Source organism: Diorhabda carinulata, chromosome 1 (genome assembly GCF_026250575.1).
Source record: "Diorhabda carinulata isolate Delta chromosome 1, icDioCari1.1, whole genome shotgun sequence".
Lineage (NCBI taxonomy): Eukaryota > Metazoa > Arthropoda > Insecta > Coleoptera > Chrysomelidae > Diorhabda > Diorhabda carinulata.
The window spans coordinates 10,691,099-10,714,592 of NC_079460.1; the positions used below are offsets into that span (position 1 = coordinate 10,691,099).

General features: G+C 30.7%; 2 protein-coding genes across 2 annotated transcripts; one reads left to right on the forward strand and one right to left on the reverse strand.

Moving 5' to 3' along the window:
- LOC130893901 (protein disulfide-isomerase A6 homolog) lies at positions 1-7,622 on the forward strand. Its single transcript, XM_057800348.1, has 7 exons — positions 1-275; positions 333-526; positions 776-1,006; positions 2,451-2,676; positions 3,510-3,807; positions 3,925-4,083; positions 4,540-7,622. The coding sequence occupies exons 1-7, from the start codon at positions 260-262 to the stop codon at positions 4,697-4,699; spliced, it is 1,284 nt and encodes a 427-aa protein (XP_057656331.1). The 5' UTR covers positions 1-259; the 3' UTR covers positions 4,700-7,622.
- Positions 7,623-10,776: 3,154 nt separating this feature from the next.
- LOC130895310 (kinesin-like protein KLP2) lies at positions 10,777-19,094 on the reverse strand. The gene is given in 13 exon segments (XM_057802568.1): positions 10,777-10,944; positions 11,131-11,301; positions 13,203-13,337; positions 13,470-13,817; positions 14,277-14,921; positions 15,156-15,313; positions 15,370-15,657; positions 16,543-16,699; positions 16,702-16,854; positions 16,950-16,957; positions 16,992-17,146; positions 17,220-17,518; positions 19,082-19,094. Coding segments are annotated over 9 exon segments (1,650 nt in total). The 3' UTR covers positions 10,777-10,944; positions 11,131-11,301; positions 13,203-13,337; positions 13,470-13,817; positions 14,277-14,502.
- Positions 19,095-23,494: the final 4,400 nt, after the last annotated feature.

Here is a 23,494-nt window from a genome sequence, read left to right on the forward strand (position 1 = left end):
AATAGAGAAAAGAAGCTATTTTTGATATGATAGTAATCTTTCCGACAAAAAGATGGCGGCATTTTCAAATGAACCAATCACAATATACCACGAAAACTGTTGGTAAAACTTTGGATAAGGGTATATTGTGAAATTTATTTATAAAGTGAAGGCGTTATTTAAGCGGTAGAGTCTAGACGTTATTTTTATTACTTGAAAGAAGTAAAAGACTGAGTTCTAGGGACAAGATTGTGAACTAGAAACATATTTAAGCTCAAAAATGCTACTTATACTTTGTACGTATGCAACATTGATTTTGAAATATTTAGGTTAGAATTAATTTTTATTTCTAGTTTTATCGTATCTCTCACAAATTTGCCTGGCACTGTATCCAAGTAGTGGAAATGTAGTGGAATTAACACCAAGTAATTTTGATAAACTGGTTATTAGAGGAGATGAAGTGTGGGTTGTTGAGTTTTTTGCTCCTTGGTGTGGACATTGTAAAAATTTGGTACCGGAATATACTAAAGCAGCTAATGCACTTAAAGTAAGTTGAATATTGTCAATAACTAACAAGATTATTTAAGAAGACTACATTACACGTTTGAAATAATACCTTTATATTAATAAGAAATTTGTTGTAATACATAAATATCTGTTGAAAAAATAATGGTTTTCAAACATACTTCTATGTCATGTTGAAAAAGCATAGAAATAAGGAGAAAAAGAAACTTGAAATTAAAGACTTAAAATGTAATCCTCTTAGGTTTTGTAGTAGTATTTGAAATTTTTTTAGGGTATTATTAAAGTAGGGGCAGTCGATACAGATGAGCATAAAGAGTTGGGTGGACAATATGGAGTTCGTGGGTTTCCTACAATAAAAATTTTTGGTTCAGACAAACGTAAACCAGAAGATTATAATGGAGGTAGAACTGCAAAAGATATAGTAGAAGCAGCCCTAAAAGCTGCCAAAGCAAAGGTAAAAGCAAAACTTGGTCTAGGGGGTGGATCTTCACAATCAGATGATGTAAGTATTTTAAAAAATTGCATTTGAATCTCCAAATATTTGTTTCCATTTGATAACTAATAACTAATAAAGATGTATTATTGAATATTTTATAAAAACTATAGTAAAATAAATACATATTTATTAGAAGCTAATATCTTAACAGGTTTCAAATTTATTTGGTCTTTCAAATATGGTCAAAAACTAATTCTTTAACAATTTATTCAACCAAAATAAAAGCTTGATATTTTTTACTAAGTTCTTAATCAGAAGAGAATTGGATGTGGCATCAACAAAATACCACAGTTCACTCTAAAAAGTGACATAAATTTATTAAACTCTGATAACATCTTTATGGACTGGAAATATGGAAGTAAAATTATAAAAACTCTCCAATTCCATTAGTCCACAACCTTTAGAAAGTTGTATGATACATTTTGGATTTTGTCATACTTTGTGATTGAGAATACAGTATATCAATAATATCATCAAAACCAAAGAGCAGATGATAAATCGATCCCTATAAAAAATAAGACGTAAAAATTTTTGACTAAATTTTTTCTTAAATATAATTTCAAGGTGTCATGAACACTGTGATCCAAAAGATGTGTCCTCTTTTCTTGCCATAACACTGGGGATCCTCATTGCTTACAGCTGATCTATTAATCCTAAAACTCGTGAGTTGAGAATGTGGGATAACTCTAGCTGCCAGATATCTTTATCTTTCATTCCATATATTGTAATGCTCTCGAGCTCTATAGTCTCTCACATTTCGGGAGATTGTGGGTAGAGTTTTCTCAGTGTTTTCTCTGTTATTCTGCAGCTGATACCACTCTAAAGGTTTCATTTATTACAGGAGTTTATCCGCCCCTATAGAGGAGTTTATAACTATTTTTAGTTGATTCAAGTGTGTTAAAGGTATTTTTTAATGAATAATAAGTATTTCTATAAATTAAATCGATTTTTACTCTTGTTAATCCATGTTCTTTTGGAACTTTGATACCTCCAGACTAAAAAATATTTGGCTCTAAGTAAAAACAAGCTGCACCATCCCTCGTACAGGGTACTACACCCTCAGACAATGCCTGATGATATTAGGTCAAGCAGAAACGGACGACTTTAGATTATGTGTGGAGGGGGAAGACAATTCAGTTTATCTAGTTCGAAAGTACTGCAGGCATACACAAGAAACCTATAGGATCTAAGGACTAAAGTGTAGCTAGCACAGATCTCAAAGAATTACTGTAGATGTTGTGAAAGGCTCTGATAGGGGGCACAATAAACCTTCAGGTTGTAGTTTAACACATTACTTAATTAAATATTTATTCTACAATTAATTCATAGTTAATTTAATCTACTTTATAGTGAAACATATTATTCAATAACAAATACATATTTCCCATCTAAATAATATACTGTGTTTGACGATTATGATATAAATTATTTCTGATTTTTCTCATTTCAGGATGAGGGCAAGGATGTTATAGAATTAACTGATAGTAACTTTGAAGAATTAGTTATAAAATCTGATGATATGTGGCTAGTTGAATTCTTTGCTCCATGGTGTGGACATTGTAAAAATTTAGCTCCTCACTGGTCCAAAGCTGCTTCAGAACTTAAAGGCAAAGTGAAACTTGGAGCTTTGGATGCCACTGTACATCAAGTTAAATCATCACAATATGGAGTACACGGTATGTTAATATATTCTTGAGATTTTTATCAAATGATTAATCATAACATTCTTATTTATACTTAAATTTGAGATAAAGGATATAGTGTAGACTGTACAAAAATGATATTTGATAACTTCTTCTTCCTAAGGATATTAACTGCTCTCTCTACTGTGTAATAAACAATTTGGTTTATAAAAAAAAATTAGGACTTGTAAGGTATATTTTCCTCTTTTCACTTGAGTTAAATATCTAATACTAGTAGGATATTTTAGATTAATGCAATAGTAGTAGTAAACACTTTTCTTTTCATAGTTATCAATATAAGTGATAAAAATAAGGAGAAATTTCTACAAAGCAAAATAAAGTGAGTAACTGCTGTTATGCTAAGAATAGTAACTAAAAAGCTATGTAAAACAAAAATTATGAAAACAACTGTATATGAAAATGAAAAATCAGTAATAATGAATCATCTTAAAATGAGAATGTTAAGTTACTCTCCATAAATACTATTTAATGAATATATAGGAAAATAGAATAATTAACAATATGTAGCAATATAAGCTTAATTTTGTATCTCTTTCACTATGTCACTCTTTCACTAGTAATTGTATACATGAATCGAATTTTGTTTAGTAAAACTGATCCCTTATTTTTTACCTATAATCTTGTAAATATTAAACATAAATAGTAAGTTCATTTAATGTTAATTGAAAATCTCTATGCAATGTAAGATATTTCAAAATATATTTAAAAACTTCTACTTGAGGGAATTATATGATACAGGTCACACAAAATATTAGATCATATTATTTTATCTTACATTTTAACTATTCAAGTATTTTTGAATACAGGTTATCCAACGATCAAATTCTTTGCACCTGGTGCTAAGGATTCGCCCACAGATTATGATGGTGGTCGTACATCAAATGATATTGTGAATTGGGCTTTAGATAAGTTATCAGAAAATATTCCAGCTCCAGTAGTAAGTCAAATTGTAGATGAAAAATCGTTCAAGGAGTCTTGTGAAGACAAACCTCTTTGTGTAATAGTTATTCTTCCTCATATTTTGGATTGTCAATCAGAATGCAGAAATAACTATATCAATTTACTAACTAGCATTGGAGAAAAATTCAAGAAGAAAATGTGGGGGTATGTAACTTACTAAATTTTTTGTTGCTGTTATGAATTTTGAATTATAATACATTTGAAATTTCTTTGAAATAATCAAACAGACTGTGTTTAATCTATGATTATTGATTATCCTAGGTGGGTGTGGTCTGAAGCTGGTGCCCAGTTGGATTTGGAAAACGCTTTGGACATTGGTGGATTTGGATATCCTGCTATGGCTGTTATTAATTTAAAAAAAATGAAATATTCTATTCTTCGTGGATCATTTTCTAATGATGGTATATATGAATTTTTAAGGTATGTATCACTTCAATTATGCACTTTATGTCTGAAGTGTAAATTTGCTTGATATATCACACACCCACATATACACATTTTCACACACAATTTGATGGAGGTGTTATATTTAATGAATAGCATCATCCATACCTAGGTTTTATGTTTGATAATGGTTATATTTGCTTTGTCTTTAACATGAAAATGGATAACTGACAGTACAACTTCCATTCTACTAGGTACTCTAGGGTTGTAGTAGCTTTAAATTTTTTTCATATGAAACAATTATATAATGGGGCTCGTTTGATCAGTACTGAAATCAGCAGTAATAGCTAAAAAAAATGCTTTATAAAATATATTGAAGTGAAAATTCTCACTTGGCATAATATGTTAATATCATTTACTTTTGAGAAGTAAATATCAACTGAACACAAGTATATAGCATTAATATTGATTTTATTTCTGTCAATTGTATAGGGATTTATCATATGGTAAAGGAAACACTGCTCCTGTGAAAGGAGAATCACTACCAAAAATCAACAATATCGAACCATGGAATGGTAAAGATGGTGTGCTTCCAGAAGAAGAAGATATTGATCTCTCTGATGTAGAGTTTGAGGAAAAAGATGAATTATAAACTTTAGATATTTAATATTTATTTTACCTTACTTCTAGTATCATTACCATTGTTAGATTAATCCTTTCACTCACGCTTTTTGGTTTTTCGAGATAAAAATCTGAACTTAAGTGGACTTATTCTCATGATTTTTTAAAATTTATGGCGTACTCAAAAAAATTTCACATCGGCCCTTTTAAGGGCTGTGATTTGTACAATATATTGCACTTTGTGAATAAGTAGTAATGTTTTACTAAATAAAATGCAATTAAAAAAACGAAATTCATGCAACTAATTATTTATTTGCATGATATAACATAAAACAATTTTGTTTTTTGAAATACATGAATGTATGTTGCACTTATTATAGATGAAATTGGTCCTAGAAGCACATTTAGGGAATTTACACCTCGAAGAGAAGGATTTTTCATCTATAATTGGTAAATGACCACATACATCTAGCCTTATTTCTGCTGCTGGTCTAGTTTCTGTTTTTTTGTTTCTTCTGTTGCGGAGATAATGTCGATTCTCCTTAATTCGAAGGACGTCCCCATTTTCTAGAGGATACTTTGTTGATTTTATCAAAACTTCAGCGACGTATGCACTAAAATTAACCAAATCCGATATTTTCTTTTTTGGAATAACTAAAGTAAGCCAGGCATTAGAACATGCAATATCAATGCTATGTGTAAACATACGAAGTGTCCACTTCCTGGAAAGTATAAAGGTTCTGTAAAAAGTAACCAAAAAGTCGCATTTATCAACGCCGCCCATACTTTGGTTATATTTTTTTCAGGTCGTTTAACACTAGGATATTGATTATTATATTTGTTCAATCTTATATATTCATCTTCTTTTCCTATGCCCATGAAGTTAGAAGCCATGACAACGCTTTTATTGTCAAACCATTGAGTGAGAATAACTTCCCCATCACCACTGACATATTGTTCAACGAATCCACGACCTTTCTTTGGCACCTCCTTTTGAGGCAACAAATGTGGTTTGTTAAACCTATCTACTCTTGCAGTGCAAGTTGTAAATATATTTTTATGCAATTGTAATAAATTATAATTGGAAAAGTAGTGGTCGAAAAAAAGTTGAACATTTGATACTGCAATTCTTTCAGATAATTTCAGTACTACAGATGTTGCTGATCCAAAAACTTTTAAGTGGAGCTATACGAGGCAAAAATTTTAATACCCCAAGGTTTTGGTTTTTTTGCTACATACTGCTTGACATTAGACGTCCTTTGAAGGGTACTATTTGTTCATCTACATATAATTCTGTTTCAATCGGTAGAGACAAACATTTTAACCTAATAATATCATATAAAGGTCGTATCTTCCAAAATCGATCCTGATCAGTTTCCCAACATTTATTCTTTGGGCATTCACAAAATGTAAATGCGTTCTTAGCGAATAAAAACGATTTATTGGCATACTTTCAGAAATTTGTGGCACTTGCAATTTTGGGATTCAATAAAATTTTATATTTGGATAATGTAAATTCCAACAAATGTTTTCAGTTCGTCTACATTTGTTGGAGCAAATTTTGTCATATTCTGAACTGCAACGAAGTTAGTGTTTTCGGTCATTAGTTTAAATAAAGCATCTGTGAAATATTGTTTAAAATAAAAATATGAACTTTCAAGCTCTACTATATCATCTTGTTGTTGATTATGCCAATTGATGAATTGTGGTGTCTCATAACGCTCAATTTTACGCCAAGTTATGGTTCTCCATTAGCAGAACTTATATCTTCCTCGATGTTTGTACCGCTTTCCTCTCCCTTGCTAATATCTTCTTCCTCCCTATCCCCCCAAACATAATCGTCATTAACTAACTAAATAACAAAAATGTAATAAAAACTGTAAATAACTTAAGGTTTTGTAATATACCTGTCGACCTCCCTATATTCACACTGTACAATATATTGTATACTACGTTTTACTGAAATATAGACATATTTCAGACATTTCTAACCTTTTTCTACATTATTACATTCCATCTTACTTCTATACTCGTAAGTAACCTTTAGAAGTAACGAGTTCCTTGAATTAAAAATGGTTTTTAGTTAACCTAATAAATGTTAGATGTGTATAGTATAGTGTAGAATGTGTACAGTATACTGTACGTTATGAGTAGAGAGGTTGCCAGCCTCCTCTCTCATCATTTCTATATTTCTATATACTATGTACAATATATTGTACACAATGAGCGAAAGGGTTAAAATGAAATCTTTCTGGTAACCTGTCTTATTCAAAAGTGGTTAATTTAAAAACTCAATGGAATTTGTTTCAATTTTCTAATGAAAAAAATCAGATAATTTTATCGTTTGTATCCTATATCATTTTGATTTTATTTTGATTAAACAAAAGTGTAATTTTGACTTTTGTACTTTGGATATATTTTTGTCATGGGGTGTTTTGAATTACTTTATTGTCTCCATAGATAATTTCATACAAAGAAGTATGTAACAGGTACCCGTGAAAAATAAATTTTCATTTACATTTTTAATCACTTATTGAGAATGAAATTTTTTAGTAACTAAAAAAACAGTATTAGTCTTATGCAAATTTAAGAGACCAGATGGATCAAGAAGATATTACATTTTTCTTTTGATCACTAATCAAAAAAAATATATATGTGAAAGGAAGTTAAAACCATCGCGGGTCATATAATAGCTATTTAAAACTGTAAAACCTCTGATGCTGCGAAAACTCGGGGTAAGCAAATGTAATCGAGCATCTATAAAATACTGTTATTTTTTGAAGTAGATCGTAACAATATATTAAAAATTAATATATCATACTAATATCATTAATTTTTGAAAAATTAAGAAGATACTTTAAATTTAATTGTAGATTTTGTACAATTTTTTTCATTTCCTAGTAACGTGTATCCACTCAAGTCATAAAGTAATTAAATATATTTTTTAAATAAAATATTTTTGTTCATTTCCATTCACCTTTTTATTTAGGTGAATTCGAGCTAATATTGTGCTTTTTGGTTTTTAAATTTTCAGTGCATTTTGATTAATTTTCCATTATGCATGGTATAAATGTAGTGTAGTCAGTGTCAGTTCATGTGATAGAAACATTGAGACTACATTCACTCATTTTTATTAACTAGATTTTTTAGACTCTTCATTCACAAGTTCGCTCTTTTATAGAGCTGTCTGCCATTGACGGCGTTCATCAATTAAATTACCACATAAATTCTAATAGTCCAAAGCAGCTAGGGATATCTTTCTTTTCCATCTCGAACTTTTTGTATGGTATATTATTTCAATTTCTCTCATGTCTAGACCTTCCACAATTGGGGAATTATATAGCCATTAATTTTTATTTACTTTGACTTTGTAGCGACTTGTAATAAAATTTTTGTTTACCACCAATATTCAAGCCGTTAGCATTCAACTTTGTGATAATTTATTTTCCTGTTCATATCTTAATTTAATCCATCATCTTTCTACAGTATATCCATTTAACGTACTCTTGCAAGCACTTTAACCATCTTACTACTTTGTTTTCTGGATGACGGAATTGATGTAACCATTTGCTGTTATTTCGCTATACGCATTTTCTACTATATGAATGTCTGTGGAATGATTCATATACTTTCATCACTTCAAAGAGCTATCTTTCAGTTACCCAGTAACTTCTCCCCGATTTTCATAAGATTTTGTTAGAATAGGCAACGACGTTTTGTTTTCTACCCCATATCACTGCAAAAGCTTAGTCTCAATCAATTGTTTAACGATGTGGACAAAACTTTCCACAAATCATCGACAAATAATAAAATTTGTACTAAACTCATTATTTACTCAACTACTAGACAAACACAACACAATTACACTATCTGACGCGTTTTGATAACCTAGTTATCGTCTTCAGAGAATGAAGGCAGTTCATCTTCAATGAGCTATATGAATATGAGATCATTATTCAGATGCACAACTATTGTGAAAACTGCATTAAGAAAAAAATTTCCAAAAAAGAGAAATATCTCGAAAAAATACGTATTCTTTTGGGGCTCTGGCGCATTTATTGTATAGCTAAAATAAATGGTATCTATGGGATTTGCAACATAAGAACAAATTTAATTACTGCGAAGTCTACTTGCCATCTTTTTTATTGTTTAAACATAGAATTAATTCATAGTTCTATGATATCTGTCAGTAGCGATATTATATCTTTGTAAACTTGCTAAAAGCATAGTTATATTGAGTGAGATTGAGAGTGAGTATTGGATTTTGACCTCAAATGGCTACATCCTTGGCAGACCAACTTCAACGTTTGAAAGTCCCAGAGACATCGGTATTAATAAGAGATAATAAACGACCATCTCTACTTTTTAACCCAAAAGAAGCTGCTACTCTTTCCAAGGAGACAGTATATCAAATTGGCTTAGAAGGATTGGAGGAATTGATCCAAAAGAATGAAGTATTCTCTCAGTTCAAACATACCTTATTCTATGAAACGTCTAAGAGTTTTGAAAGATCAGTACAAAATGCCGAAATTAATGAAAAGCTGAATAAATCTTTGAGACGGGTGCTTTTATCGATGTCTCCGTATTTTCTGTTTAACTGCTCTCATAAAGTATTAGAATGGTTAATATGTATATTTTCTATAAATGAATATCTTAGAGATGATTTACTCATGTTATGTTTACCATATCATGAATCAACTATGTTTGTTAGAGTCTTACAATTGCTCAAATTTGAAGACAAAAATGACAGTTTTTATTTTCTTAAAAGTTTCCAAAAATCTGGATTTTTAAAGTATGTGACTTTGTACCTAAAAGATTTGCTTAAGGTTCATAGCAAACATGAATTACTATCTGTAACAATAAATTTTTATTGCACAGTATTTACTGGAACTTTAGAATATTTAGATAATATAGGTGAAGATCTTTTGTGTCAAATGGTTCCATTAATAATAAAAGGTTTGATTTCCACAACTGCAGATTTCTATGCAGCGAGTTTAGTTGTAACAGTCAGACTAGTAATTAAAACCACTTTATTAGATCATCTTATAGACAAACTCATTGAAAAAATATCAGAATTTTCAGTTTCCAATTTAACAAAAGAAGTATCTTTAGTTCTGGTAATTATTTATCAATTGCAGGAACATTATAAACATATACCATCAACTGATGTTAAAAATATTTTAACTATTCAGGAACTACCAAAAATATTGACTAATTTACAATCTAATGGCAATTCTATTTATCCTTTTTTGAAGAGACTTATCAGTTGTTTCACTTATGAAGGTGTTAATAACGATGAAAAATTATCTATGTTATGAAAGCTTGCTTAGATCTTATAAAGGTGAAGAATACATTTGTTTTTACAATTTTAAGGTATGTATTCAATTATTCTATATTTATATATTCATGCTTTTCAAAAATACTTTATAATCATTAAATACCATAAATAAATTAGCAAAATAGAATGAATGACTAATTGATTTGGTTGCTCCAGTCTTTCCCAAGTGCAAGATCTCGGTAACAGAGGAAGCTAGTGATACAAGCCTGATGGTATATTGCGTTGCTAATTTGTTGTTACCCCTCCCCCTTCCCCCCCCCCCGTGGTTAATTTGCAGTAATAAGTTACAAACTATAATATCTGGGTTTTATCTGTGTGGATAGGTTTCTGCATTTTTTGACAAAACTGACTTGAAGCAACAAAATATGCTGCTTAGTTCGTCTCACTAACTCGTCTCTATTCTGAGATATCACAGTTCGATACCGTAACTTCACAGTGCAAGTAGTCACGAGGGTGGGTTGTATTGTATTACTCTTGAAGGAGATTTTTGACAAAAAAATGTGTTTTTCTTAGTGTATCATATGACTTATTCAGTGATGTGTTACTGTACTATAAATCTAGACTTTATTTTTTGGGAAATCTAACAATTTATCGATGGCTAATGTTAATCTTACGTTTTAAATTTTAACTGAAATTAATAGGACAAAAATACTTTGAATGAGTCTTAACAGAAGTGCTGGCATTTCAAAAAAAAAAGAACAAAATCAATCAGTTTATATGAACGAAATTCAGTTTCTTAATCGTATATATATTTTAATACAAGGTGAAGATATTCGCATCTAAAAAAAATAAAATATATCTATATATACAGTATTAAAATAAGCTTCCCTCGGCGTGACCTCTTTTATTTTGGTAGGATATGATGTCTAATTTCTACAAGGCGTGTCTCCTGCATGTGTGGCTTTTACATTTTTTTCTAATACTTGTTGATTAAGAATCTAAAAATGTTTATTCAACATAAATACTTTAAAGTTAATGTTTTGATTACTATAAAACAAAATATGAAGAAATCAAAATTTAAAAATAAATTTAAAAAATCATATTTTAATATGAACATCCAAAGAAAAAAGATAATTATATTAAAATACATTCCAAAAAGTAATTTAATATTTGTTTTTAATTACCTCCTTAACTTTACTGATAAAATTTCTGAACGAAACTAATGTTTCTGATTTTCCCATCACGATCTCAATGTTTTCTAATAATACATTAACTTTTTCATCCAACGTTTTATCCACATCCTCGCAGGTGTTCAAAATACATTTCTTATAATTTTCTAGAGAATGTACTGTTATCTGAAAAAAAGTTTTTTTTTAGTTTTGTAATTATTCTATCCATCCATCCATTTGATACATGCCTGTTTTACAATTGGTTTTGAATAATATTAATATATTTGGATGTTTAATTCGGTTTCTGTATACAACTATAATCGATCTATAGTGATAAATTATTACCACTGTTTCTTTCCTTGTGTTAATAAAATGTATTTGACCATAAACATTTATCATTACTATATCAAATACAGCAAATAAAAAAAGAACATAAAAGAGTTTGAAACAAAATCTAAGTAGCTTCCGACCTCATTTTGGTCAAGAGCAATCCATATTTTAATGGGTTTCAAAGAGACAACTCATGAAAACCATGAAGGTGATATAATAAAGCTTGTAAGCAACTATAAATTACATTCCAAAGAGGCTCTATTAGAATAAAGTCAAGACTGTTAATTAACCATACCATTGGTTGAATTATGATATCTTGATATAATTTATAGTAAATATTAGGTACATTAATAGGTTTTGAAAAATTTTAAAAAAAAAGATCAGTCATCAAAAATTCATTGAATTACTTTTTTTCATAATTAGACATGGAAGATCTTGAGGAAAATGTACCACCGTAAAATTGGCTGGCCCAAGTGAAAAAAATAGACTAAAAATCATAAATATAAATAAGAGGCATTTTAGGTGCACAAATCAAATATTCAGTGCATTTATAGTTTTTGAATAATTCAAAAATAAAACAGGTCTGCCAGGTTTTTCAAACTTGGTGATACCTATTTAAATAAAAATAATTTTGTACCATTTGTTTGTGAATTAAGTGCAACAGATTCTTCACAAAAAGTATTCCATATTCAACATTTAAATATCAAAAATTCTTTGAATGACTTTTGTTTTGATGACTTCACCAGAAAAGGTGGATCTTGATGAGACGGGTGCTTGATCCAATATCAAATCGTATTTAAAATCGATTCCATTTTTATTTTGTTCTTCAACTAATAACTTGTTTAGGTTAGGTTAGATCTAAGCAAGCAGCAATCGATTTCTGTCAAGAACAATTTTACCTTCAGAAATTCCTTGAATGACTTTTGTTTCCATGAGTTTCCTAAAGTGGTAAATCTTGATGAGACGGATGCTTGTTCCAAAATCAAATCGATTTTAAATAAGATTTGACTTTGAAACATGCACCAGTCTCATCAAGATCCATAACTTCTAATGAGGTTATCGAAAAAAAAAATCATTCAAGAAATTGTTGATGGTTAGAAGTTGAATTTAAAATTCTTGACAGGAATCTCTTGCACTGTTTGAATGTATTATTACTGAGACCATTAGATGAGAGTATGCGCGAAGAAATATCAAAAGCTAGAAGACCAACCTAAATACGATCATTGATATTAGTACAAGCTCCTGTCTCATCAAGATACATCACTTCTAGTGAGGTCATCGAAAAAAAGTCAATCAAGGAATTTTTGTTGGTTGAAAGTTGAATGAAAAATTTTTGACATTAATCTCTTGCACTTAATTCTTGTGTGAAAAAAGGCACAGAATTATTTTCATTTAAATAGAGATCACCAAGTTTTAAAAACCTGGCAGACTTTTTTTTGAATTATTCAAAAACTATAAATGCACCTAATATTTGATTGGTGCACATAAAAAACCCCTTATTTACGATAATTTTTTTTACTTGGGCCAGCCAATTTTATAGGGGTACATTTTCCTCAATATATGCCAACTCTAATTATTAATAATTAATATGGATTAATAAAATATTTTCAAGAAAAAATAATTTTTGTTGGAACTATATTCAACATCAATAAACAATATCAAAAATTGAGATTTATATGATAATTTTTTTTGTAATGGATACTAGATATAAATTTTCTATATTCATGCGTACATCTAAATTGTGTGATAAAACTAACCTCATCATATTTGTTTTCCAAATCTGAAGTAACATCTTTCAACTTGTTATCAAAATCTTTCAAATAAGTTAACAATTCTTGCTCTCGGTTTTCTTGTTTTTTACATAAAATAGGAAGTTGCTTAGAATGTTGCATCTAGAATTAAAAAGGCTTTTTAAGACAATATAGTACAAAACTTTTTAAAATAATATTATTAGGACATACTCTAGCTTCTTCAAATAATGACTTCTAATATTTACATATACATACAGATTAATAAAAACTCACAGATTTATAAGATTCATCAACAATTTGTTCTAGAGTATTTATACTTTGTTCTATAGCTTTTTCTTTTTTTTTTTTTTCATATCCTCTCTGTGCTTTTTCAAACTTTCGCTATAATCCTCACTCTTTTTTTTCAAACTGATTTTATTTTTTTTCCAAAATTATTTTCTTTTCTCGCAATTTCAACATTTTAGCTTCAGTTTTTTTAATTTCTGTTTGGTTTTCTCTAATTTCCTTTTGGGTGTCTTCTATTTTTTCTATTAACATCTGTTCTAAACTAGAATGTTTTTCTTTTACTATACTGTTACTAAACTCTTCCAATTCTCTCATTTGGTTTGCTCTGTTGTAAACCTGAAAGAATTATTAGAAGCAAAATAGACAAACGATTTATTTTAGAAATCTATATATAAACATCAGATATAAAAATGCAGTGAAGTGAGCTCTGGATATCAATGTGGCTGTTTATCTGTGCCTTATCTAGTTTCCTCCCGCTCGTTTCCAAAGCTGTAGAAAATACAAAAAGAAACATTGAAACACGTGAACCAAATATAAAAAAATGGCCCCATGATAAACTAAAAACATCTACAGTAACTGAACATGAATTGATGAAGTGACATTTATATTGAAAATATATAACTGCCAAACCATTACTTTAGAAAGTATTTGGAGAAATATGTGAGTAAACATTTTAGTTAATATTAATATTACTCTATCAACTTAATTCACTGATCTACTAGGGAATGTTTTATTACTAAACAATATCTTGTTAACACTTTAGATAATGAAACATTCTCATAACAATGAACTTACCCTTTCTGAATTTTTTTTATAAAATTCAACAGTTTTGGGTACATCGAAATTCAGTACATCAATTAGTTTTTCATGTTGATTAAAAATGTCTTCGATAATTTTTGTTTTTTCATTAATTTTATTAATATCATATTTTGATTTAGATAAAATATTTTTTTATGCTTTTTTTTTCTTTAACTATTGGTTCAAATTCAATTGAAATATTTTTGAAAGTATCTGAAGACTTCTAAAAATTCTCCTTAAATTCAAATATCCTTTCACTAATCTTGTTTTTGATTTTGTTTTCACTGCACATAAATTTTTCAGTTTCTTCGTTTCCAAATTGATCCAACATTTTTAAAACGTTTCCTACCGCCTTCTGTGTTATTTGTTCATTGGAAACGTTTATTGTGAACTGACGTTCCAATTTGGCTAATAGGATTTCTTTTTCACTGTCTAAATTTTTTGTAGCTGCCAATAATTTTTTTGCTTCTTCAAATTTTTCACTGATTTGATTTTCGTACCATTTTGAAAGAAACTTCTCTTGTTCTAAGTACTCATCCTGTTCCTTTATGGTGGCTTCTGCAGCTTCTAATTCCCCTCGTTGTTTCATACATTGCACAACAGTCTCTTCAAATTCTCTGACTTTGCAATATATTCGATCCTCTGAAATATAAAAGATTTGTTAACAATTATGAAAATGAAAGATCGAGAAATTAGTATTTGCAACAAAACAACCTAGGAGTTAAAGTAATAAAATTTGAATCAAAGTGATTAAAACCAATCTCAGCACCTTCACTTGCTTTAAATCTGTTTACAAAAGACAAACAAATACTTAGTCCTTATTCAATTCTAATAAAACATCTTTTGAAAAACTCAAATTTAATAAAAAATACATACCTAACTGTTTAATTCTCTTTGCTTTCTTTTCAGTTAATTCTTCTGCTGTAATATTTTCTCCAGTTACGGCTATAATTGCATCCAACATCTTTTGATAGTTATCCTTATCTACGTAAAATCCTGTACCTGATCTAGCTGCATCCAAATCTTTTTGTAACCTAATAAGATATTTTGAATGTTCAATATATTGAGTAAAAAGTGAGAAATACTTTACCTGTTAATTTCTATTCTCACTAAACTATCAATGTTTTCATGTTTTATCATTTTTTTATTAACTGTTGGGGTACTCTTTATATCTCTAGCTCTACTAACGTATTCTAAAGTACTGGCAGTCACTTCATAGGAATTACTGGCAGGTGAAATGGTTGCAATAATTACTGTCTTTGTATGTCCTCCTAAAGAATCTTGGAGGATTCTTGTAAGTTTCGAATCTCTGTATGGTACATGTTTTTGTGGTTTGTCAACTAAAGCTAGAATAACTCTACCAAGTGTCAAAAGAGATCTAAAACAATTTACAATGTAAAATAATATTGAGAGTAATTTGAAAAAGTAGAACTAGAAAAATCACAAAAAACATATTTTATTAGTTGTTATGAAGGTGGAAGTAGAAGGATAAGTATCTCTCACATTTTAGTACTCAATAATTTTTAAATAAAATGAAACTAACTTAAATCCACTCATACTTGACCTCGGTTAACCAATATGCCAAAAAATATTTGCCAGTTACTAAGTTAATATTTTGACAACAATTTTCTTGAATACAACAAACCTTTTGGAAAATAAGCTCCTTCAGCAAAGACCTGAAAGGCTAGTCGCAATTAAAAAGTTGAAAGTCAATGACTTAGTTTTAGAAGTGGTTAGGAGAGGAGGAGCTTGAGACATATTAGGACTTAAAAACAACAAGCGCAGTACAAAAAATCACAAATTTACAAATAAACAACCAGAGTAAGTTTGAGGTCTACATCTAATGTTAATTCAACAATTTGCAATAATTTGGCATTTTGATGACACTATATTGAAAACATTGTATGTACTCAGGTTAAATATGTCAATTCAACATTAAAAACACAATCCACAGAATAATGCAAAAACGCCTTTAATGTAATAATCGTTTTAAATTTTATTATAAACTTCCCATTTTCAAAGCTGAGCTCCCACAAATGTAAATAATTAGTGGGGTAACTACTAAATGCAATTATGCCATGTTGTATACAAGTTTCGGCTACACTCTAACAAAAAGTTTGGTACACAAGATTTAAATCTCACTGGCATGACTTGTCCATAGGGAAACCCATGAGTGAGGGCCCACTTTGTAAACCTTTAGCTACTCCAGTTGAATTGCAATTTGAATAGAATAAATATAAGATGTGTTGGACTAATAACTTACTTGTTAATATTTGCCAGCTCCATTGCCCTCATGTCCTTAAAGCCAGATCTAGCAATATTTTCACTACCGACCAAGTCCACCAAATTTAATTTACCAGTTTTAAGGATATCATCACCTGATATTGTAGTTTCCCTGGTATTGACAACAATAGAAAATCTGTGTGTGACCAGGAACTTTGATTATTCTTTAGTGTAGGAGCTATCTGTCTTTTCATAATTCCTCTTTGTAATAACTTACAAATAGCTTCACCACCATGTACTGAAATTTCTGTCAATCCTTTGGCCTGAGCCTGGGCCTGAGTCTTTGGGAGCACTATATATTTTTTTTGATAGTTTTTAAAAGATATATATATATATATATATATATTGCGAGTTGCAATAGTTGCAAAAAACAGGACAAAAAAATACTTTTAGGACTTTTAAATTATATATATTTAAAAAAAAACTTACTTTAATTTATTTTCATCGTCACTTAACAAATCTCTAATTTCCTCATTATATAATCCAATGAATGACACCTTAACATTTATATCTGTATTTGATAATTTACTAAGTTCATCAAAAATGTGAAATGCTGCTCTTGGTATCAACCCAGCATCGGGATCCTAAATAAATTTCAATAAAAATAATATCAATGAACAATGGGTTGATAAAATGTTAATATCAAAGAAAACGTACCTGTTTCCAATTACTCACAAGATAACATTTCTCCCCCATCATGGTGAAAGTTTTTCCAGTTCCTGTTTGTCCATAAGCAAAAGCTGTGCAATTATAACCATCAACTGCATCAAGTATCATAGGAGCTATCACATTTACATATAGTTCAATTTGGGTAGCACTAGGTTTAAAAAATCTTTTAAAGCTGTATTTCTTATCTTTTAAAATCAATTCTCTATGTGTGTGACTGGTAACAATACTTTTAACCTTTTGTTCCTCCTCTTGTTTACTTAGAGGTCTAAAGCAGTGAATATGAAATTCTGAATTGGAATAAACTAAACCAAATTATTAGGTACATGATTTAAATACACTTTTACCGATTTTTAATAAAAAGAAATGAAAATTCGTCGAACACTAAGTATATTTACATATGATAGTGAAGTTAGTTCAGTACTTTGGCATGAATCTATAATTTCTAAAATTATTATTATCCAGAAATAACACTATCTAGTTTTTTTAATCAAATATTATTTCTCAATACTACTAAAATGATATTGAGGGATTTTCTTGGAGATTGTCAAAAATCGAAATAACTGGTTAAAAGCAAAATTTTTGGATAAGCTTACCTTATGCGAACGACAACTTCCACATTTTTTGTAACGTTGTTGTGATCCTATGTTGAATGAGTGAAGATGACATTTTCAACAATAAATTGTTAAATAAAAAAGTAATAATTTATAATAAAGTTACATAAACTATATATCTATTCATTCTTTCTGTATATGTACCTCGTTAGGTTCAGTTAAATCCCAACAAAAATAAATTCTTCGCTTTTTGTTATAATTAAAAAGTAATACCACAAATTGTTAAAGCAGCTTTTTTATCATTGAATTAGGTAAATATACTTTGAAATTATTTATGTATCCGGATATCAATAGGCCAATCACTGAGACACAGACTGTTTGGTTTTTCTCGAGCTGAGATTTATTTATATATTTGATCCGTTTTTCTTATTTTTTTTTCAACTATTGACTGTGATTTTGGCAAACAAGATCTCAGCAATATGTCTAACCTTCCCTCACTACCAAAAACCAATCCAAATATTAACTCTTCTCCTTTATCATATGCTGCAGCTACCTCAGCAAAATCCCCACCCCCTTCTGTGCTCTCACGAAATCAGGGCTTCTATCCCCAACACTGTACTATTTGACTACATTAAATCAATAGGTAGCATCATCTCTCCTAAAAATGTCATTTTCGCATCCAGAATATCACACGGACGCATATGCATTTATTTATCATTGACGACTCAAGTCGACGAATTTCTAAATACCAACCAAAGTATCCTAGTTAATGCTGAAGCTAATGAGCCACCACTATTCTTAAGACGACAATCTCTTCTCCTGTCATATGCTGCTAAAGTATCTTCCAATCCTTCTAATCCTGTCGATTCGCTACTTACCACCACTTCCGTACCGAACAACTCACGAACAACTGTAAATTCAATCCCTCAATTGCTCACACCTCTACTCCAAAATACCAACCTCTCGTTGACCTTTCCACTTTCTTTGCCTTCTTCTCCCCCTTAGATAAAAAATATTCCCATAGTAACTAACCATCTACAATAAACACGAATCACCTAGCGTTCTGCTAGAGAAAGCATTCTTGGAAATTCTGCATAAAAAGTCCTTCCACCTAATTCTCTATACGGATGCCTCCAAAGCTGAATGCGGTGTGGGTTGCGCAGTCACTACAAACCACGGACTCATAATTTCATCCGCTTACCCTCGACTTGTAGTGTTTACACAGGTGAACTATACAATATCCTTTAAGCTTCCAAATATATTTCTTCTCCCCATAAACATATCGCCATATGTACTGACTCTCTTGAATCATCTTGAAATCCCAGTACAGCTGGACAATGTTCTGAAGATTAACTTCAAACACCTCATTAAAAAATCTTGGCACGATACATGGAGCATAAACTTTTTGAACAGGAGAGAAGCTGTGACAATAAGAAGACTTCGCATCAACCACACGAAACTTACTCACGGCTATTTGATGTCGTCAGAATGTAGTCCTGTCTGCCGAAGTTGTCAAGTTCCTGTGACTGTTAAGCACATCTTCACCGACTGCAGAGAATATTCTACCGCATATCAACAGTTTGATATGAAAACCAACCTCAAGGAGAAACTTAACTGTTCGACGGAAATAAGGGAAATCGTGCAGTTCCTTAAAGCCACCAAGCTGTACATGAAAATATAATTTAATTTATACATTGTAATAGATTTTATTTTTTGTATGTAACTGTATTTAACTGTAATTTTATTTTTATTTAATTCAAATGTATTTAACTTATGATTGTTTTTGTGTGCCAATGACCAGCGCTGTCGAGGCACGTTAAACTGAAATAAAAAAAACGCCTCCATCCTCGTAAATCAACATAAAGAGGGATAATTCTTTACTATGATACGTATAATTATAGTAGTACTATCTTAGAAACCCTCAGAAGATGGAAATCGTTAAGCAAGAGCAGACGTTACCGATTGAAAATATTGGGGGTATGTAGGAAAGTCGTGGCAATCGAAAAAATAAACATGGAACCTTATTGCAGAATTCGTTTTGCGCCATCATTTCCGGTCCAAGTGGTTGCGGAAAAACAAATATTATGCTTTCGTTGCTTTTCAATCCGAACGGTGTGAAATTCCAAAATGTCTTTTTTTATTCTAAATCTCTCTATTAACCAAAATATCAACTGCTCGAAAGATGAAGTTTTGACGGGCGCGAAAGCTGTGGGATATTATCCGTATAGAAAAAATGCTGAAATTTCGTATTCGATTATGTATCTTGCGACAAACTATACAAGGATACTTTTGCATGTGCAGACATAAAGACATCGATGCCATCTACATATGTCAGACTTTTTCGATAATAACGAAGCAGCTGATACGCAATAACTTCAATATGATTGTGATTTTTAAACAAGACGAAACGAACGTTAAACATGTTTCCAATGAATACATTTCACCCGAAATGATAATTGAATAATTCAAAAAAATGTGTTCCTAATGTTGGAATATAAAAATATGGTGCTCTGGTTATTGTTAAAGTTTTTGATTCACATGATGGTTGATATCGCAAGGGATATGTATATAAAAATGTTCACGTCACGATGTCGTCAATCAAATTGCCAGAGCTGAAACGAATTAGCAGAAAAAAATACTTGTCTATGAAATTAGACAAATCTGAACAGGATGAGACTCTAAATAGACTGTCCACTCAAACAATTGATAATGACTAAGACAACAATGAATAATTCCAAGGAAATTGCAAAGCAATAACACCCAATTTTTCAAGTACCTGAAAAGAAGGTTATGAAACAAGAACAAAAACAACAACAACGTAGTCCTGATATTCTTGCAGGCAAAGGAGGCGAATTCAAGTATGATACGAAAACTGATTCGGTATTCCTGGATGATGATGATAGTGATGGTGGTATTTCTTTCCACGAACTGTAACCGAATACATGGAACAATATCCTGCAATGAGCCGTCAATATGTCACAGATTTTTTAAAAGGAGATTCACAAATCGATTATATGTACGGTCCAAAATACGATGTTGAAAAAGATCAGTGGACTTTGCGAGATTAACGCATTTCAGCTTATTTGGAATTTCTGGAACCGTTGGTGATATTCATACTGGACACACTGTTTACACCGCCATTACACCAACAATCATCGTTACACTATCTGACCAGCGTTTCGATTACTAAGTTATTGTCTTCAGAGATTGAAGGTAAACAATTTACCTTCAAAACAATAACCAAAGGTCTTTATGACTTGTGGCAAGTAGATTTAGCTGAAATGAGACCTTATGCTTGACATGATAAAGGATTCAAAATGATTTTGGTAGTTATTGACTGTTTTTCGAAATTTATGTTCACTCAAGTCCAAAACATCCTAAGAAATTACACGAAAATTTTGGTGGTAGATCACCAAAAAATCTTCAATCAGATTATGGAACGGAGTTGGACAATAGTAAATTTTAATCTTTGATGAAGAGACAATGTCAATCACCATAGTACCTTTAGTACAAAGAAAGCCGCAATTGCAGAAAGAGTTATTAGAAAGCTGAAAACCAAACTCGATAAACATTTCAGCTTAATTGGGGAAAACAACGGGATCGATATTTTACCTCAAATCATTAAGGAACATTGATTGTAAACCGTCAAAGGTGATTCACCCAACGAAAAACTGATTTTAAATAAGAAATTTAGTTATTCGAAAATGCGGGACCTAGATAATTAAATGTAGGAGATATTGTGCGAGTAAGTAAAGCGAAACATGCTATTGAAAAAGGTTACACTCCCAATTGCACAACCGAACTATGTATTCAAAATTTCGAAAGTGAAAATAACGAATCCTATAACTTATTCGATTGAGGATATGACTAAATCTCCAATCAGAGGTGGTTTCTATGAAAAATAATTACAAAAAACTAAAAATTCCGACATTTATCTTATCGAAAACATATCGAAGAGAAAGGTCAACAAAATATATGTTAAATGATTGGGTTTGGACAAAAAGCATAATAGTTGGATATATAATACATAAGTACATTCAATCAGAGTTGACGGTCTTCCACAAATAGACAAGGAAGGTTGGTATTAGATTATATCGTCTGTAGTCAAAAATATTCCGGGTATCATTCTGCTAATGATGATGATGAATAACCGAATTACAGCCGTGATTTAGATCAAATTATAGCAAATGCAATAAAAAAGAACGTTATTATTTATTGCATACGATTTTCAAAGTTGCTGATCGATTTGGAATTGGGTGTGGCTTGAGGCCTGCTAGAACTTTTGCTCCCGCTTTTATCGTCATGTCGAAATGTCCTTAAATATTATAGAATGGAATGATGGTTTGGAAGTGCTACGTAAAAGTGTGATTTCTGTCAGATAACAAAAGTCGTCTTTGATGACAGAAAGTTCTTGTGAAAGTTTGCAAGCATGGTATAACATTCTTCTTCCTCGATGAAGAAGTCCTCCTATGAGAATCTAAATTTGATGTTGAGTGAACGTTTTCAAGTTTTTTGGATTTGGTGTATATTATATGCGATATTTCTTCTGCAAATAGTTTGATAGGAAAAGCGCTCAGAGAGTACCTGTCCTATTACAAAATTCATGTAATTAATGATTTACCTCTATAAAACAAATATACTGAATATGTTTTTTCCGTTGTTTATCTACAATATCCTCCCTACCAGATAAGGTTTTGTCAATTATTGTATAAAATGGAGAAAAATCGGTACATATGATCATTATTAAAGTGAATATTGGGGAATGCTGATCCTGTTGTCGTCGTCGCTACCTCTAGTTGTACCATTATCATCAGAGGAAACTGATCTGAATTATGCCGTGAAATATTTCCAAGCATTCGGATATTTAACCAAATCGGAACATGATATTACAGATTTGACGGAGGTTTTATGAAATTCTCGAGGGAATTATAACTTGTCTGTATATGGTACTCAAAATACAGATTCTATGATGAAAATAGCGAACACTCGTATCGTGTTAAGTCGAAATGGAATAAAACAAATCTAAATAGGTATTTTCATCAAATATCACCTGTATATGCTGCAGCCGCTGAAAAGTCCTTCAATCTATGGCAACAAAATTCCATAATTCACATTCAAACGAATTAGAATACTAAATTCTGCGCCCGACATTATTTTATAAATCGTTCGTAGGAAGCATGAATTTCGAACTAATTGCCAAGGTATTAACGTTTAAAGCTATAGTTTCGATAATCCTGATAATGCTCTAGTTCATGCTTATTTTCCTTCTGGAGATGGATATATCGATATAAATCTTGATGGTGAGGAACACTGGAATCCCAACCTCGATGGTAATGTACGAGTCGATGCCGACGACTAAATAAGCTTATTTCCAGTGCTTGCACACGAAATCGGTCACACCATAATGACGTTTCAACAGCAAACAGACAAACGTTACAAACCTCGATGGGGATGACAAGATGGCACTCGAATATCTCTATGGTCCAACACGGAAATTTGTAAATTATCCATACAAAATGACGACGCCACACCCAACAGCTCATTCAACGCATCCACCACCATCACCAAGAACAGAAGCGACAACACTAAAACCAGTCACACAAACCGTCTATACATTGGTCATAATAAATTTCTATGGAAATTTGATTTATTTGACATTCATATACCTTTGCATTTTGAATACATTACAGATTATCTTCCGCAAAAGATTAA

What these genes read in the sequence shown, in the direction of transcription:
- LOC130893901 (XM_057800348.1), top strand. An exon ending in GATCTTCACAATCAGATGAT is followed by an intron (nt 1,007 to 2,450) that starts GTAAGTATTTTA and finishes TTCTCATTTCAG; the next exon opens with GATGAGGGCAAGGATGTTAT. An exon ending in GGTATATATGAATTTTTAAG is followed by an intron (nt 4,084 to 4,539) that starts GTATGTATCACT and finishes TCAATTGTATAG; the next exon opens with GGATTTATCATATGGTAAAG.